This window comes from Rhea americana, unplaced genomic scaffold (genome assembly GCF_003343005.1).
Source record: "Rhea americana isolate MKP2758 unplaced genomic scaffold, rheAme1 scaffold_36, whole genome shotgun sequence".
Lineage (NCBI taxonomy): Eukaryota > Metazoa > Chordata > Aves > Rheiformes > Rheidae > Rhea > Rhea americana.
Genome location: NW_028186490.1, coordinates 5865282 through 5885331, shown reverse-complemented (window position 1 = coordinate 5885331; position 20050 = coordinate 5865282). Strand labels below are relative to the sequence as shown.

The window sequence follows — 20050 nt, the reverse complement described above, 5'->3', positions numbered from 1 at the left end:
CTGGTAAAAATATATGGGACCATGAAACTAGAACTTGGTGAACAGTGCTCAGCTGTGACACAGAAAAAACAATCCTAAAATATTTCCATACTTGTGCAGTCTTGGGGGCACACAGCTGGATCTCTGCTCTCAATCACATCACAGGTGCCATCAGGACAAGTCTTGATACTCGGCGTGCATGTGGAATAGTTTGTAGTGATTCCTATTGACACAGAAAGAGAGCTGCACAAATATCACAAGGCTTTGAAGAAAAGCTTACTGAAATCTCAGCTTGCTGATAGACCAAAGCACAGGACACTTTAAATTGTCTTCTGATACTTAATAATCTGCTAAAATAGCAGGCAAGGCAAAAGAAAGTAGGAACAATGTATTTTTCACTGTGATTTCTGGTTTGTGCTTTTGACAGCCCTTTAGACATGTCACTTGGAGTTACAATGAGTAGTACTCAAAAAATAGCAAGAMGACCATTTTGAGATGAGGAGTGGCTTTCACAGCTGAGGATACGTCCACACAATTTCACACGTGTTTGAATATGAAGATTATAGGCAGTTRAAAAGAATTTGTGATACTCATGCAGACTGAAGGGATAAAGCACCAACACAGAAGCATAGCTCTGGAATAGTCAAAAGTACCATCACCTGTCAGATCTGTGTTACAGGCCACAGAAAGCAGAGAGACTGCTTCTGTGCTGACTGTATCTGCCCAGTCACATCTGATTACAGGCTTATTAATTATGCTCTAAACTCAATTCATGTTTGCAGAGATTATCTTGCATGCTGTAAACCATTTGCTCCAGTTACAATGGTGCAAAACCAGTAACAGGGAAACTAGCATTTTGTATTGTACATATCRCATTCAACACAACCAGGCAAAGTTTAGGAATGAACCATTCCTACCTAACCTTTCCTCTTCCTAGTGAAGCTTTCATTTGGGCATCATCATTATTTTTTTTTTAACCACAGCTTCTGTGTAGTTTATCAYACCAAGTTGTCCAGCTAGAACAAACAGGTGCATATCCACCAAAGAAAAGATCAATAATGGCTAAACAGAAGTTTGGTTTCACACAACAGGAACATACCTTTTCCACTCCCCTGTCTCCACTGGCATCTTCCTGTTAACACTCCCAGGCCACCACACTCTTCACATTCAGCATGGTGCTTACTCACAGCACAAGAGTCAGGGCAGTCCTCTTCTTTTTTTAAAACTGTYGGAAAGAACGTATCCTGTCAGTACAGTACAGGAGAGGTGAATACGTATGCAAATCAGCTCRAGTGACAAGTACAAAATCCTCTCTCAGAAGGAGATAGGAAGGAAGAAAAGAGAAGTAAGGAGTGYGCACTGACCCAACCATTAATAAACTTCAATAACAGTTAAAGAAAAGTCCAGGTGTTTTTCTTCTGTGAAATAAAAAGATAAACAGTAGGATCACGATGGGACTGTTATCTTTGCTTGATGGCAGGCTGTTGATTGCTGGAACCGCAGAAATGCACTAACAGCTTGATAATAGAAAAACAGAGACACCAGGTACACCAGGCTTTGTACAAAAACTTGTAATTAAAGGCAAACATTCAGTGCCTTTAATACACTAGTAGCCCAAAAGCAAGTTAGGTATGTCTGATTTCAGCTCTAACAAAAAGGAAAGCCCGCTGCAGACTTTGTTTCTTCTCCTCAGCCTGTTCCCACATGGCAACAGAGCTATCACAGATGTGATACGAGGGAGCTGAAGCAACTGCCAGGTAGAATTTTAAGGTTCTACACAAAGTGCAATTTGACTGGAAAGAAATTATTACAAGTTTCCAGTGTAATCCTCCTCTGCCATGGTTCTTACTGAGTTTCTAACACTCTGCCCTTATGAACTCTGCAGTAAAATGAAGTCAGTACAAGTGCTACATAGATGTTGAACAAAGTTTAAAGAAGTAACAATGGAGGGAAACATGATAAGAGAAGATGGCTGAATAAATGTATTTTGTTAGAACAATTGTGGTTTCATTCATATTCTTCCACAGGTATATGCGAAATACAAAATAAAGGACACACAACAATATTCTTCTAAATCAAATGTCATCACGAACATTAGGAATTGTACATGGTRCACTACCTTTACATACACTAGTTACCCAAACAAGTATCTACTACAGATAGGTCTGACTAGGAACTCCAAATAAAACCACAAACTTTTGGGCCTGTACCGTGTAGCTCAGGCTCATTTTCATTGCCAGTGTCATCAGGTTTACAGACCACCCTACAGACCACCCTACTAATACACCACCCAATACTGGTAACACTTGTAAATAAGTAAATTGTTCCAACTGAGTCAGGTACTTACGAGTTCCGTCCAATACAACAGTGAGAAGGGTTTTGGCATGTTTCCTGCTCTGTCTGTCTGTAGCTTGAATRGTGTACTGTATTTCCTTGCATTCAGGTCTGCGCAGCACTGAGGAATCATTCACATAAAGGCTTCCATATTTGTCTTCTCGGCCTTGAAGTATGCCGACAGCATAGCAACTTACATTGGGGGACAGTAACTTGTAGGTGATGTTCACACCGCAGAATTTCATACAGTTTTCAATGCAGAYTTTTCCTATCTAGGCTCAAACACCAACAAAGAAATCACAAACAGAAACAAAACTATACATCAAAAATACTCTGTACTTCTCAAAAGTATCTTAAAGAAAATTGAGCAGTGTTCAGCTTGCAGAGATCACATGATCTCTCTGAATACAGAGATCACTGTGTTATTCTACCAATAACACAGTACCTGAATGCTTGAAACGTGATTTATTCTCAGTAAAATTGAGAGGCAAGGTAGCAGCACTGCCTTCAGGTAACAGTGGAGATACCAAAAACTATGACCCAGAGACTCTGTGAAATACAGGTACCTGCAGCTGATGGCAGGCAATATTCCGTGGGAACACAATCCTGTGATTGGGGAAAATCTGGGCTCAGTCCCTTCTCTGTTCCTGGCTGATCCATGAGAAAAGCTTTGTTGACAAAGCAAGTAGCTCAGCGTGAGCAAATGGGAGACTCTCTTCAATAAAACAGAAATTGCTAATACCTCCATTCCATTATATTACAGTCAAAAGTTCCTGGTCAACAGAGCTCTCAGAAAGCCTTAAAAGAAACAAGAACTTCATTGTCTCTCACTGGCAAAGCTTTTTAAACTCTTCCATTTAAAAAATGAAAATAATACATGGATCTGCCATATATGAACRTCTGACTGCCACAATATCTATGCTTAAGCATTCTCCAGTCTGAAAATGTTTATCTAAGCAGCACAGGAATGTAAAGCCCTGACTCCTGTCCAGCTCCTACACAAACTCATCCAAAGCTCTCTTTGTTTTTTCCATTTGCTAGAGTGGGATTCGGACCAGATCCAGAGGCACTGGCTTTCCTTATGGGGAAAACTGCAATGGGAAGGGTGGAGTGTTACTTAAGGGGATTTGGTGGTGGATTCATTTCAAATGTTGCAGTTAAGATGTTTTTTCAAGTAACACTAACACTGGTAAAAGTATATTTGTGCATTTTAGTTTTAGCACTTTTATTAAGGAATATTTAAAAAATTTTTTCTGTACTGTCTTCTTCCTATGAACCTGGACTATTTAAAGTCAGAGAGGAGCTTCTTGCAGTTCTAGAAGCATCCTCTGTCCCAGCATATGCTGACTTCATCTAATTTATTCCCACTCATGTCACTGGCTGGCCACTTAGCACCATGTGTTTTTTCTGTGTCAGAAAAACACACAGACAACTAATGCAGTCAGAAGCTATGCCATTTCTGGTATTCAGCTTCAGGGCTGCTCTTCTCCACAGCACTCTGGGACTGGCAGGAAGAAAAAAAAAAAAGTGAGTAAAAGATTGCACCTGCTCATAAACTTTTGTCTAGACACAAGGAAAGTAAGGTCCCTTCCCGAACCAGGTCATCTTAGCCTTGGTGTTGCAGTGGAACTAGCAGTGTTTTGCAACTCCTCAGACAGTGCTTCTCTGATACAGGAAGAGAACACGATGTCTCATGTCGCATTAACCACTGACATAGACTAGACTGAGACTGTCCTGTCTTCTCTGCCATACCTGCTTTTTCTAGGCAGCTTTTTGATCAACAACAGTTTCCTGCAAAAGGGAGAAAGACCATGAAATTGGGAGATCTTGAGCAGTAGATTACCCTTACTGTAGAGCACAGGTCAGTTTTGCTTTCTCTTTTTYATTTAAAGAGACGCTAAAAATGCCCCTCTGAAGTAGTTTGTACAAGAAAGATGGGCTTTCTCTTTTTGYCCAATTCCATTAGGGAATACTGAAGTTTTTAACTTTGTTCTGTACCGTAGGTTCTGGAAAGAACACAGATTATAAATGTAAGAAGGCACAGCCCCATAGGAATGGAGTAGAAACAGCCAATTCCTCTTTCTCATCAAGGAGGGTAGCAAAGAGCATAGCAATCAGGAYTGACATTAATATAATGCACCAGCAAAGATGCATTTTGCAAGACACCCAATATTTAACATAGAAATACGATTACCAGAAATAGTAACAGAAAAAATCATCTTGTCAGCTCCAGAGTTTAATAAAGTCTGGATAATGATAATGTTCCTCTTCACTGAATTCCAGGGACATTTGGACATATAACCTCTTTAAAAATCTCAGCCTACATTATTCAGCATTTGTCTCAGGAAATGTCAATAGGGCTCTAAGTCCTTTGATAAGTTAAATGCCACTGGGTGAGCCTGTACCATCAGGCTATGCTTCTGTTATTCAATTCATTTAGCTGCTCAAACAGACAAATGGCATCAGCCCAGCAGTTAATCATTTCTTCACGCTCCTGTATTCTCCTTAGGGCAAGAYACAGTTCAGCCTTCATATTGATTTGGCTCTGTACTTTTCCTCACTGCTCTGGCACATCATAGCTAATTATGCAGAAGACTTTAATAACAAGGAGTGCTGGGACCTGAGCTGCTTGCATTGACTTGTGCTCCAGTCAAACCGCACTGAAATTCAAATCCAGTCTCAGAAATAAGTGGATAATGCCTTAATCGATTAAGAAAACCATCTCCAGAGTGAGGATGAGTTTTGCATTTCCCTGGTTGAAAATCAGAACAAAATCTCTTTTTGAATTTGCATTTAGGCAGCACAGAAAGAGAAGCCTTGCAGCTTTCCGTTCATGTAAGAAACAGCTTTTCCCTGCTACTACTGCCACCCAGTGAAACTACATAGTTATTGTAAAGCAGCATTATTTCCAGAAACCCTAAATTCCATTTCARATGCTTGACTGTCATGATAAAATGCAAAAATGGTAGGTTTAAAGCATTAACTCCTTTTGGTTTTATGATCTGGAATGAGAAAATTGCATACATCTAGACTTCAGATGCATGTGTGGAGACAATCCAGTGTATGCACCAAGTAAACACAGTCTGGCCAAATTTAATTTGGACAATAGAGAATTCATTAGTTCATATTGTTATTACACACACTCACATACGTGTATAAAATCTGTGTATAAATGTAAACATATATATATATATATATCACACACACAAATACACACACACAAGAATTCAGTTAATTTACATATATTTTCATGTATACCTAACAGTCAAGTTTCTACATTTTTTACAATTAGTTACAGGTCACTTTAATGACATACATATTGCTGGGGCCCATTTCAAGATATTAGACTGTGAGTGTCCTGCACAACCAGGATGTTATTTCTAATAGGGAAACCCACAGGTTCCACCCTGTCTCAGTTCTACAGCACTGAGAATAAAGCTTTCACAGCTCAGTGCCACAAAAAAAACCACCAACCAAAACAACCCACAACGCCGAAAGTCTCGTGATCTGCACAAACAGCACAGAAAATGTTCTGAGGCTTCTAATGGACCAATGTCTGCAAATTTAGAAGTTGCAGTAACAAGGAATCACAACAGTCTGGTAACAATATAGCTCTTTTGCAGGTAGTCCACTATCTGAGCACACTTGATATCCCTCTCTTATTCAGCATATTCAGTGCAGACTGTGTAAAATGACCCTTGACTGATCAGTGGCATTTAACTGGTTATGCAAGGCCTGTTCTATACTCTCAAGAGCTGTCAGTCTATAGTACACTTCACCAGACTAAATAAAAAAAACCCATGGAATATAGCTTTTCTTTTTCTTTCTTTTTATCAATTAGCCAGAGGCTTAGAGATGAGTAAAATAATAGAATTTTTCCTTAAAAGATATGTAATGAATTGGTCTTCTCTGCAACTGAGATGATCAAATTTTAGTAGCAATCCTTCTCTGCGCTATAAATACAGCGGCAGCCTTATAGGTCTATTTAGTAATGAGGTGTACATTTCAGCAGCTCCCTCAAAATGGCTCGTGACTGATTTTTTAATATTCACTCTCATAACATTAATTATCTTGAACTAGTTGCCTATTAATGCGCATGTTCCATAGCAATTACATTGCAATTTTCACCTGATTAATGTCAACCTGTTGGAAAGTGTTTCTGGAAGGCATTATTAATGGCAATGATGGTGATTAAGCTAAAATGAGGGTTAAATTAGGAAACACATTAATTACTAACTAGCCATTACCTAGGGAAAAGCCATTAAACATACTGGAATGTGTAGAGCTGGGACTTCAATAGCTGGAACAAATTTCTTTTTTTGCCCTTGATTTTTCTTCCAGCTATTTATGCTTAAGCTGCTAAAGGCTTCGAGTCCCTCTGACTACACTATATTTCTCTTTTTCTCTCTATTAATACCTCAATGTGTGGCCTCCTTTCTGTCATTACATGGTGGGAGAGGCTAGTGTCCAGTGTATCTGGAATCCATTGTGGCTACATCCAGCAAAACAGTCATGTTGATATCACTTTTTTTCATTTTCTCTATTTAAAATAGTTCCATCCAAAGCTTTATCCATATGCATACTGGAGAACACATTCATGTCTCTATTCTAAGACAGCTCCTGAAAGTTGGCTTGGCAAAGAAAATGTGTAGAAATGGGCTCAGCTGCACCATAGAAGCAGGAAGAAATAACCATCTAATTGTTGAAAATAYACAATTTTGTTTCTATGTAGGGAAGAGTAGAAACGATAATGTCAGTACACACTCAAATCAGTGAGGAAGCAGCCAAGCTCAGAAACACTTCTAGAAGACTTATATTTCATTTCTAATATGTAATTCTGGAGTGTAGCTCAAAACATAGACAGCTAAAAATTCTCTGCTTTTGAAGTACTCATTGAGTCTTCCTCCTAGAGCTACAGATATGTTGGTATATGAATTACTGTGCTGGCCAGCAAAACAAATCACATTACACTGTGTGACTACTGTAATAGAGGGGGATCTGTTTAATTTGTAACTTCTTCGGGGCAGGGGCTGTCTCCTACTTTGTGCAATGATGCACACAGAAGGTCTGACACACAAAAATAACATCACTGTTAGATTTTCTATAAGGCTTTTCTTTAGCAGATCTTTAAGCAATTTAAAAAGGAGAACATAATAATTCAAAGTTTYGCAGAGGAGCCTGAGTACAAAAGACAGATTGATTTGCTGGCCAATGTCAGAATCAAGGAACAGAACCTYGATTTCCTAGACCTCACCACAGTGGTTTATCTACTAGCTCAGTCGCTAACAAAACGTAAAGGTATAATTAACACAGTTCTTACTTGTGCAAAACGTTCAGCATTTCTGTTCACTGTGAACTGGTAAGTCACATTTGGAAACTGAATGCTGACAGGGAGGATGGAGACATTGAAGTGAAGCATCACCGATCTTTCCGGACCATGAAATTCTGTGTCATTCACCAAAACATCCAATTGGAAGGAACGATGCTCTGTGACTGAAATACTTTTATTCAGTACTAGTTCTGCAAAAGAAAAAATTAGTCATATCACATGCTCACATTATCTATAAATGTATTTTTTTGATTTTGCAATCTCAATCAAATTATAAATATCAAAGACTTTCCTAACAGGAAACAAAAGGAGATAGTTAAATACAAAAATATAGCTTCTATAAAATTATACTATGTACCATTCAAGATGTTTGAAGAGATGTTCTTCCCTTCTAATTACTGTTTTGAGGATCCTACAATCAAAACCTGTTGCTTATTGCACAAAACATCATCCCATACGATCCCTGTCTCAGGGATGCACATACTCCAGTTTTTCAATATATGTTTAAAATTCAGTGTTCTGCTATTTTGAAATTGCTCAGYTTTTTTCTAATCCTTATTTACACAGTGCTTGGAAATGAATATGATTACTGGTCAATTATTAACAGGAAAATTCTCCTTTATTGGAAGAAGGCGACCTTACTGTATTCATGTAGAGTTCCCCTCACTTGGCTGCCATTCGGGCTGAAGTGTATTTCATGGAAGATGTGCTCCACACGAAATGTTTCATTTATCCATGGATCATTTGTAATGATGGTTCCTGTGTATTTCTTTCTGCTGCTTTCAAGGGGATAAATAGGTGTRGTGTCTGCATCACATACAGTTAGTGTTGCAAGAACAGTTCCCTGGAAGGAAACCATAAATAACATTGTGGAATGACCTTGAGGCTTTATTCTCCTGATACACGACTGGGGGATTAAAATACTGATCTATAAAGCCTTCCAACTTTCACTCAAGACCATTTTCATTCAAATTCTTTTTCAGGTTCAGGATACCACTATTTCACACTCTTTTACACCTGCAGAATATGTGTAGCAGCATTTTAGAAAGACACTTAGTTGTCCCATTCACTTTCAGGGCTTAAGCAGAGACATCTTATCCAGCCTGAACATCAGTTTGTAGATACTGCAATCTCCACTTAATCCAGGTCAAAGATTGCCAAATGGGTAAATTAGTGAGGAGAGACACTCAAGCCTCAAAGCGTGCAGCTACAGTACTCTGAATTTCCAAACAAATGCCTTACGATGCAGATAATGGCAAGCTTTCTTGTAAGTAGATGGTAACAAGATGTGGTACATCCACACCACACTGTATATCTAGAAATTAAGGGACCTGTCAGTCAGGTGTATAGGACAGGCAGGGACACATGCTAATGAACATCCACACCAGAGAATCCTTAACTAATTATACAGAGCTGACAAAGAGTTAGAAGACTCAAAAGAAGATGGCAATCACCAATGCAGCAGTGAAAACAACCTTGTCATATAGTCATTTCAGGGTTTTTTTTAGATCAATATTATTCTGCGACACTACTGACAAGCTACTGGTTAGTAATATACGTTCTTAAAAGACAAGGAAGCACATTTAGACAGGTCAGACTCATTACCTGAGATAGCACGGTTAAGTGACAGAGGCAGCCTGGGTCATCTGTCTTCTGCTTATTCTACTAGATTGCTGTTCTCTAGCTGGACACTGAAACCATCAGGCCTTTAAGATTTTTATTAACATTAATTCCACTGTTTCAAGCTTATCTAGTTACTAGAAAAGACTGAAAGTTTCCAARAATAATGCTTTATCTTACTGCAAAATGCCAGTGAAATTCATTAAATTATGAATGCTTTGCAGGCACATAATTTCAAAGAGAAAATACCAAGTTTCAAATATTTTGTTTAAGCTTTCCTATCTCAACTGCATGTAAAAACATCTCAGATCAAAATAAAGCACATTATAATATTCCCCTTCATAAGACACTTTTATGAGACTTCCTCTCATTCAGAGCTCAATGAAATTCCCAAGTCTCAAAATTTTCAAAACGAAAAAAGGAATTACTTTCTGCCCTGGCAAATGTAATGTGTTCACGAGTGTCTTGTCAATGCCTGTCTGCAGGTGGCAGCAAACTCCCCAAATCATGACTTTCCAGATACAACATGAGCAAAACACACTTCAAAGGGAAAACTAACTGCAAAAAAAGTACTGTTRTTATGAAACAGAAGTGCTCTCACAGAAGATGTATAATTTAGGCCCATAAAGATGTGCCTTAACTATAACACTGATTTRTTAAGGGTTGGTGCTGGGGTGTGAAGAGCCAAGAGCCAAGCAGTAGACTTCCCTGCTGGGACAAGAGAAAGTGTGGGTACCCCTGTGTGGTACCAGGGGRCACACACAAAGGTATCCAGGGGTTCAGACCTCTGAAAGATCACCATGGCATAGTAAGGGAAAAGTGGGAGAACACCTTCAAAGCAAGGTCCTAAAGATCTCCCTTAATAGCTTGTACTTGGAAACATTAAGTGAATTCTCTGTAATCTATCATTTCAAATGGTGTCTGAAAAGGGATAGCACTCCTACAGACAACTCATATTTGGAGGTGACTCCTCTTCCAGCCTTTTTTAGCTACTTCTGTTTCAGCGTGTTGCTTCCCTGGGCATTGGTGAGAGCACCTGGAGTAACAGAGAGATGACGCTTCTGTTGGCCTATTAATCAAAACAGCTGTCTGTGCACAAGTTTAGGTAACAAAGGAAACCRGCAGCACCCCCATTTTCAGACTGCTTAAGAGTCTACATTAACAAAAATGAACACTTAAAATCTCTCCTTTTTCGTCAGGGTGCAGCAGGGCCTGGTGGCTCCCTGGCTGGCAGCAGCAGAGACTCCCAGTGGGGAGGGCTAGGCTTCACTGCAAGGGGACACCAAGGGAGCAGGGCAGCTGAGGTGGTCCTAGCCCCTGCATCAGGCACCTCTGGCAGRATGGGCCAAGGCCAGGCAGGGCTGTTGTGGGGCTGGAGTGCAGCACTGCTGCAGTGTTGCAGGGCTAGGGCTCATGGCGCTGGGCTGGGCTGAAATGGGGCCAGAGCCTGCGGGGGTGGGGGAGGCCCTGGGGAGGGCTAGTAAGGGTTCTTGGTGCTCTCTGATGCTTTGAGGAACTCTTATCATAGAATCATAGAATGGTAAGGTTGGAAGGGACCTCTGGAGATCATCTAGTCCAACCCTCAGCATAGCCCATACGGAGACTGAACCCGCGACCTTGGCATTAGCAGCACCACGCGCTAACCAACTGAGCTAAACCTGCTCCCCAAATATCACTTTAGGCTTTGATAATCTTCCTTACTCTCCATTCTGTGTATATTTTATTATGAGGGTCGTTAATAATTGCATACTATTTTTCCAATCAAATTTATTCCTCACACAACACATGGAGATGGAAGTTTGCACAGACTGAATTAAGGCTGCATAACCACCTGCTGCTCCTAATTTCCTGTTTCTGGTACAGAATCCTAATAAACGTTCTTAATGTATTTCTGATATCTTATATAGACTCTCATATATAGGAAGGATATATACATTCATTTGTTCTAAGAACACTCAATTTCTAGTCACCTAGTGGAAACAATCCTGAATAAATCCAGAGCAGAACTCAGTATTGGGAAATACAAAGATCCTTGCTGGGATATCAGCAGCGGTCTGTCCAGACCTGAGGAGCTATCTATTTGGGATGTAAATAAGATATAACYCAAGAAAAAAAWTTTTTTTCTTCTTCTACAGACTCAGCACTGTATAAACACAGCTTTGAAGAGTACAGTGTGATCATATGCTTGGTGCCAAAATGTACTATGCAGAGCATAGAGTTTCCCAGTACGCATGCCTCCCACTGTTGTGTTCCTACTTCAGAGAGTAGATAAAGGAGAATATTACCTCTTTTCTGTTGAATTCCACAACAGCATCTGCATTATTAGTGCCATTGGGAAGGAAGGGAGCAGAGTCATCTTCATCTAACACATTCACCAGGAAGGGCACCTCAACCTGCATTTCTCTGAAGCCCTCTCTCACAGTACATTTGGCAATCAGTTCATATCGCTCTCTTTCTTCTCGATCTAGGCGCTGTGTCACACTCACGCCGGTGGTGTTCTCATTGTACCGAAATGGCAGACCTTCAGCTGAAAAACATAGYCACAGCATAAATAGGGACAACTACTTCCACTTATAAGACTTTGGGAATTTTCTTCTTTAGTACTCTTTTGCAATACAGTAAATCCAACTGGACATAGCTATTATAGGTTAAAAAAGACTGTCATGACTGCATGATAAAAGCAGACTCAGAAGTGAATGGAAGACAGTGGCAGACCTATAGTAGGCACACAGAGAATAAATGAAATTGATGAAAAGATCCTACAGTCTAGGAGAAGCGCAATTTAAAGCTCAGAATATTCTCAATCTGTTCTTGGCAGGTGCAWCTTGGAAAACCAATCTTTTCCTCAGGGAACAAGGCAGTCCTTCTCATCCTCTCTGTACATCCCAAAGGCAAAAATCTTCAGGYTCTATTCACACTTGCAATGGGTTTTCCTCGTATATGATCAATCTAAAGCATCTACTACAAGAGAGATCTTAACAGTGTGGCTGTTCACAAATATTGCTGGTGCCCGAGTGGTTCAGTCTCATTTTACCTGCTAGTAGTTTGTAGGAAACACTGACATTCTGACATAGATGATGAACYGAGGGCAGCTGGAGCTGATGAAACGTGCCAGGTGGTTTATTCTCCTTGATGTGAAAGGAAAGATCCATTTCTGTGAAGCAAAGCTGCCTTGCTGTCAGGGAGCTGCATTCTGGTGCAGTAGCGTTGATCAAGGAGAGGTACACTGTGGCACGAGTAGCGGAGTCACATTCCTTCTCTTGGAAAGGGTGGGATGAAAGGAAGACATACAGCATCACCTTTGATAATGACATCCAGTTTCCTACAGCTACAGAAAAAAAAAAATCACAGCAAAGGAAATATTTGATACAAGACAAGCCAAGATTTTTTTTATATATATATATATATATTTTTTAACACATTACATGCTTTTGTCCATTATTCCACAAACAGCCACATAGTTCTATTATGTAACAAAAACAACTTTGAGCACATACATCACCTACTGACTATAAGGCCTTAAATCTTAACAACCTCAATAAGCCAAAAACTATAGGTGTTACTACCTGATTTTATGTTGTGCAATCCCACTGAACAATGCCAATGTTCTCTCTCTAGGACACCGACACAAAACAGGTCACCGTCAGTAATCAGCTTTTTGACAAAACTGCTTTTGAATGGACTAGCATAGAGTGAGGTGGCAGGGGGAAGAGAGGAGCAAGTAAAATAGCAACTAGAATCCCAGCATCCAGGATAGACTCACAACAACTATTAGCTGTCTTTTAAGTCATACAACTCCGACAATTTRTACCAGTTGAGGATATGGCCCAAACTGTATAGGACAAACTGTTGCATTACTCTGAAATAAAGAGTTGGCTAAAGATAACAACAGAAGCTAAAATCAGCCTGTGGCATCTAGTAAGATATCCTCAAGCCTAAATTGGTTTCATTATCTTGGTTCAACTACAGACAGAATGATAGTATCTCTGAGACAGATCTAATTCACTTGAAAAGACTTTCTAGGTCACTTTGATTCTCCCAAAAAGAAAAAACCCTCTAAGACTCTCAAATTGTGCATAGTGGTTCTTCCTGTGTTTGATTACAAAGAGCTTTCACAGTCGTGAYTCCTAAACACCAAGTACCAACACGCACAGTGAAAATGGGTGAGATATCAAGAATTTAAACACTTAAAAATAAAGCAGTAAGTGCTTGAATTTGAACATTTAAATCTAATGAATGTAAGTCAAAGGATAAYGTTAATATATAGCCCTTACAAACTCCACAGCTAGCTACACTCTTTTATAGCAGAATTTCTGCAACTGATCACAGTGGTATGCCATTAACTTCTCACCCATATCCTCCTTCACCACCTAATGATACCTAATTTCCTCACAGATCAAAATCACCACAACCTATTTACTGCTAGAGCATAAAAGAGACGAAAAATTTGAAATAATTCACAAGATTTTTTTTAAAAAGCCAAATCTCAAGAGATAAAGAGAGGCACACTTAAACATTAACTATTCAGTGTTAGATACAAATGTATTTTGTGAGTCCATGTTACCAGAGTTCAAGGGCCTGATGACAGTTTGAACCAATTTAGTTACCTTGGTCTGGCCACTAACGCCCCRAAATAACACAAATGAATTGGCTTAATTTGCATTAGTGGATGAACAAATGGCAAATCCTAATGTCAAGTTGTCRCTTACTAAAGCTGTAGACAACAGAAAATTCATTTCAAGTAGTATAACCTTCCTGCCATATTAGAGTCAACAGCAAAAGTGATAAGATCTGACCCWGGTTAGTGTTTACATTGGCATATGGCTCCCTGCATTCACTGTGGGCTTTGCTGGGTCTAGATACTCTTTTAAAATACATAAATGTTTTTTTCCAAATTTGATGCTTACATTTTGCTGGATAAATCTCATGATCTCAACAAACTTTGTTTTATTAAGAGACACTTCAACAAGAAAAGCTAGTCTTCTCATACTTACACAGCGTATTAAAGTCTTCTCTATCTAGGCTCTTGCTGAGGTAGAGAAGTCCTGTTTTTTCTCTGATTTGAAACCAGTGATTTTCATGGGATCTTGCTCGAGAAATGACAAGATTCTGGCACAGATGGAAGTGGGCCACTTCCCCGTGTGAATCCCTCAAGGCATGGATGTGCAGGAGCGGCGTACCTGCTGCCTGATCAATGTAGACATTTTCTGAGTACTCTTTCCTGGGAAAGTAGAGACCAAAGGCAGCTGCAAAGGAAGTCACACAACAGGAGAGTTGCTCCCAGTTAAGTGAGTTTTGCATTGACATTTTTTCAAGAGATGCATTTCCAAAGAACTGAAAGCTTCATTTTTTAAGCGCATTAAAGAAGACATCAAAAAAGGCACATCCTCATTTGGCATAAATCAGTATAATTTTATAGCAGCTCAATGCAGAGATACAGCCAGCAAAAATTTGCCCCATTTTATGTTTAACTTAAAAAATCTATTTTTTTTGGAAGTAGAACTGCTTTGCTGTAAACACAGCCACAGCTGAAGTAGAATGCTTAAKGAAGCTCTGCTTGCCAGATTTTACTCAAGTTCATGTCTGTAACTCTCAGCAATTCTTCCATTATCTTACAGACGATACTCAGAGAAGAAAAGAACTCTGACAAAAATCACACACTAAAGCCTAMACACACCTTCTATTTTGAGAAAGCACAGAAATGTATCAATGGTTCTCAAACATTTTATTGGATTACATAGAACCTCTTTTAAATAGAAGTTCTTTAGTGGCTGTCCCCCTTTCTAAATCRGCCAACCTGATGATTTTGGTACTGAAAATAGGAGATGGTTAAATAAAATTAATACTGTTGTCCTRTAAGTACTTTAAATATTAGAGATGGGGGGAGATCAGAACTGACTTGCTTGGACAGGGGAGGGAAACATATCTATTTTTAACAGAGTGGCTGTGACTGACCCATTGCCGTTCTATGTTCTCTCCCATTGCAGACATTTACTTYGAGGAGGACTCAATTGTCCCTTGAYGCCTGTCACTTCAGATGCTCTCATCCTACCAGGTCACTTTTGCATTTGCTTCTCTACTCCTTTCCTACACCTTTTGTCCAATTCTACTGCTTGCAAGTCTGATCACAGTGTAATGGCTGATACGCAATGAAAGAAGAATCAGTAAACATGAAAACACAGTGCAAATAGTGTGACTGAGCTGTCAAAAACTGTATGAAGCCTGACAGAGACTCAGACTGTGTTATAATCATCAAACAGGATCACTGCAAAGATGGCCTACAGATTAAAAACAAGTAAAGTTTGGCTGGGATTTTTGGAAACACAGAAGGTAAGCCAACACCCGTACCCACTGCAACTGACTGAACGAAGTTTAGCATCTTCTTTGGGTGCATGAGTAGGCCATTATTGGAATGAATCTCAGAGAAATCCCACYGGTAATGTACGTACACAGTGAGACTCATTGATATGTGCCATGAACACAGAAATACTGGAATAGACTGTCACTCTCATTTGCTGTCTGCATTGACAGCCAGCACTTGCTCCCACAGAACAGAACACTTGCATTTTGCAAARCTTTGCATCATTTTTTCTGATCTAATACAGTGTAAGGCACAAAAAAAGGTTCACACATCTGCTGAACAAATGAAATAGTAACAATTTCCACATGTTATTAACAGAAGACTAGCTTAGCTAAAATAAAGCCAGATACAACTGGAAATGGTGACAACAGAGCAATAAAGTTGGAGATATAATACCAAAACATCTTCAAAATAGTATCAGGCTATGGCATTTATTTTATATTATTATTATTGGATCCATGTATTTATTCTACAAAAGGGAGAAGACCACAAACAAACTGTAAACAAGAGACCTCTAATTTCATGTGGAAATACCACAGAAACCACTGTACCTTGTAATGATTCATAACATCATCAGTATCCCTGGATGCAATTATATCTGTAGGATTTACAGCTGCCCATTACTTGTTCTACATGTACTTTGCAATATATGAATAAAGCGCTAAAGTAATACAGTAGATGAATTTTCTCCAAAGTAATTAATTCAAAGAGAAGCCAGTAACCTCTTCTATTTAAGACTTTTAGAAAGGCAGTTTAACCAATGGTTCTTGACGGTTTCTACCCGCTATCTGAAAACTTACTGATTCCTGTTCCATCACCATCTTGTGCATAAGTTAGATTCTTCAACATTCTTAAATTTCAATTTTTTTCTAGTCACATGTCCTGTTAAAAGAATCCCATTCCAATTGCCTTCTTTAAAGTGCAAGAGAAGCTGTGGAAGATGTACCAATAGAAGTCCTAACAAGCAGTTTATTAACAGCAACGACATCCAAACAGCAAGTCCAGCCCTAGTGCAAGGGAATAGATTTTCTTGCGTTATTTTGTATAAGATCTTTTTCTAATCATAGAATCACAGAATTGGTAAGGTTGGAAGGGACCTCTGGAGATCATCTAGTCCAGTCCTCAAACAAGTGGCTCATACGGGGATCGAACCCGTGACCCTAGCATTATTAGCACCACGCTCTAACCAACTGAACTAAACCTAACTTGAATCTAGGATTATGAAAAGTTAATGAGGAAAGAGAAGGGGACCGTTCATCATCAAACACATCATGTAGTGGGAGAATTGGCACCACAGCAGAGACATGAAAGCCTCTCCAGTAAAGAGTACACACAAAGCGGARTATGTATAAAGACTACATATATATAAAGGGTGAAACTGGGAAAGACAAAGAAAAAGGAGAAAAAGGTATTTTAGAGTTGTAGTTATTTATTTTCTTGTCTTAAACAAAGACATTAATCTTGACATGCACATAGATACAGTAAGATCACTGTCTGCATATACTAAATGTAGTCTTTGCATCAGACAGAAAGCCTTCACTGAGAGGTGCACACAGAGCCAGTTCAGCAAACGCTAATGCACATAATGGGGAACAGCGATATTGGAGCGTCTGTTTGGATCAGAACGAAGCTTTTGAAGTGAATCTCCAGAGAGCCCCTACTCACAGAGCTTTGGCTCKTGCTGCAGAATCATCTTGGAGCAACTGAGCTCAGTTCTTTTTGGACTAAACTAAACCAGAAGTCACACTCCAGCCATTAACCACCTTCACCGTGGTGCCAGACTAGAGCTAGTCCAAAGTAAAAAGCTCTGAAATGCTGACAGTGTGGCTATTAGCTCCTCAGTGCTTGCTGTTTTGCTCTACAAATCTACTCCTCTAGGTCTGTACTACATACTAATGTAAACATCACTGTATTTAACTTTAAGCACACGAATAATCATTACAGGCATYGCTACTTAAACGTCTGGAGCTCTGCAACTACGTTTCAGCACAGACCAACATCCTGACTGCTCATCATCGGGGGTGGGGGGGGAAGTACGTTTGCTGCAGAATCTTCTTGGCAATTCTTTGGCATGGGTTCACAGGATCAATCATCTCCAACTGTMTCCCCCTCTGAATTTTCACAGATCACGCTAGGGAAAAAATCCTGTAATATAAAAAKCTGATTTGTCCATAGAGAACAGAAATGGAAACCAATGCTTTCTAGGTTGTAAAGAGAGGAGGATTCCTTCATAAAATTATTTAGAAGCTGCACCACTAATTAACCTGAAATGTCTTTCACAAATATAAAAAAGCCACCTTGCTAATTAGAAGCATGCTTTTTTCCTCTGATTCAACTCTAAAAGTTGCTCAAATTAAATTCTTCCAGTCAGAAGTTTTAGTTTTTAGTTCAGAGGATGCTTCTGTTCAAGACAGCACCTAGGGGTACTTGTAAGTGACAGCAGTAGATATTACATGCTTTCATATTTTACTTAGCTATAGAGTCAATGCCTACAACATTTGGACGATGGTGAAACAGGCATTTCAAAAGAGACTTTACAACACAGTAAAATCTTAGACAGTAAAACGAATAAAATAATTAGAAAATTATAAATTTGATTTTGCCTTCTTATTGTAACAAGATTCACCCAATGTTGCTGATCTTGAAATTAATGGGATTTGGTAAAGTGGTCACTCTTTAATTCCACTTCAAGCACTGAAAGAGAGGTATGAAACAGACTGCCCAGGTCACAACTGCACTGCACATATAAACCTATGGAGGACGACTCTGAAGGAGACTTTTGAAGTTAAAATGTAGCACCCACTTCTGAGTTGCATTCATTCCTTTAAACCCTAGTAAGTTAAAACCAGATTCAAAAAAATTGCCATCTGGCAACCATGCTGCAGGAGGAAGAGGTTATAATCATGGCCAAACTTTTTTGTGTTCTGAAAAAAAGAAAGAAAAAAAAATCATTTTTCAAGAACTTGCACAAGCCTCCTATGGAAGCCAGATGGAGCTTTTATTGAATCTGCCATTTAAATAAATAGGAGTTGAGATGGTTAAGCTCAAAACTGAGAGTTAAAGTGCTTTTCCTTATGAATTAAAAGCCAAAGGATATTTCACAACCTTGAAATCCACCATGAGAAGGTTTTGCCCTAAAATACACACCAGTAACAATTATATGTGTCTACACACATACATATAGTAGCATTTTAGCTTCTCTGAAGTAATTCTGGAGGATTATTTATTTCTTTTTGCAGAATGCTCCAGTTCTCTGTTCTATGAACAATCAGTGCAGAAACACTGCAATGCATCTGATGGATTAGCAATATAACATGGTAATAGCATATCAATAGCATATAGATGAGCAAAATGATCACGTTTAAACGGATGTAATGTGATTGTCTAATAGCTTCTAAAGGAAAGAGATACAGTTATGATGGCATTATTCCAAGTAAAGGARCGAAAACAGATAAAAATGAGTGTGAAGAAATGAGATTATATATACTTTTAAGTCTGGACATAAACAGAGCTTGTGAAATAAAGCAATTTGTCATGTGATTTTTCTCCTTGACAAACTGTTAGGTAAATAATGCATTTTCTGATACAGAATGATTTTTTTTTCTGCAAAATACCTTGTGGAGAACTGTAGTGGAAAAAAGATGTTTTTAATGCTTTTTATTCTTGCCACTACAGATATGAATTGAAAATTACGAAAACTGATTATAGCACCATTCCTCTTGTCAGCAACCATTAGGGAAAAAAAAAATATAATTTAACTTTTTAGTCATGCCATGAAGTGGCATAAAATATGTTTTTGTTTGTAAATGGAAGGACTTCACTGTGAAAGACAGTCTCCCAAACAAAGTATGTAATCATCTTTCAAGGTAACATTGCTGACTTTGGATAACACGTTTTGAAGTGAATTATCCCAGTCACAGGATTTGCTCTGGGAAAGGACATGCTTAGATACCTGGAAAACTGTCTCAGCTCCTTGTGGATCACTTGCAGGGTGATGATCTTCTCAAAGAAAACAGGAGGTGGTGACAAGAGAGCACAACTAGGGCACTGCCCGGCCACTACCTGAAAGCATCCCACTGCCCCGGTCTGCACAGCAAAAAGAGGAACTGATGCGGGTTGCGACAGTGAACTAAAGGCAGTGCAATGTGGCAGCCAACTTGCTTCTGAAACTGAGAGTTAGAAGGCAAGAGCTAAAGCCACAGAAAAGGTCAAAGCACTGCAATATCCAACTTTATGCCCGCTGCTTAGCCAAATCACTAGCCTCAGATTAGGCAGAGAGGTGTCCTGCATGGCTCACTGAAGAAAATTAAGAGCTGAAATGACCATCACTCGGCTTAAGTTACAACATGCATCTGAGAAAGAGGTCTGATCCTGCTTTAAAGCCTTCAAGCGATCAAGAATCTAACATACTTCCTGAAAATTATTCT

The 20050-nt window shown here is 39.2% G+C and overlaps 1 protein-coding gene across 1 annotated transcript in view; it reads right to left on the bottom strand.

Moving 5' to 3' along the window:
• Window positions 1-20050, bottom strand: part of RET (ret proto-oncogene) — a gene marked incomplete at its 5' end in the record, with an annotated part of 84451 nt that overhangs the window by 26624 nt on the left and 37777 nt on the right. The window contains 8 exons of the mRNA XM_085312190.1: window positions 92-202; window positions 1079-1204; window positions 2327-2585; window positions 7634-7833; window positions 8285-8486; window positions 11548-11789; window positions 12297-12590; window positions 14257-14508. Coding sequence (XP_085168316.1) covers window positions 92-202; window positions 1079-1204; window positions 2327-2585; window positions 7634-7833; window positions 8285-8486; window positions 11548-11789; window positions 12297-12590; window positions 14257-14508 — 1686 coding nt within the window. The remainder of the gene's footprint in view (window positions 1-91; window positions 203-1078; window positions 1205-2326; window positions 2586-7633; window positions 7834-8284; window positions 8487-11547; window positions 11790-12296; window positions 12591-14256; window positions 14509-20050) is intronic.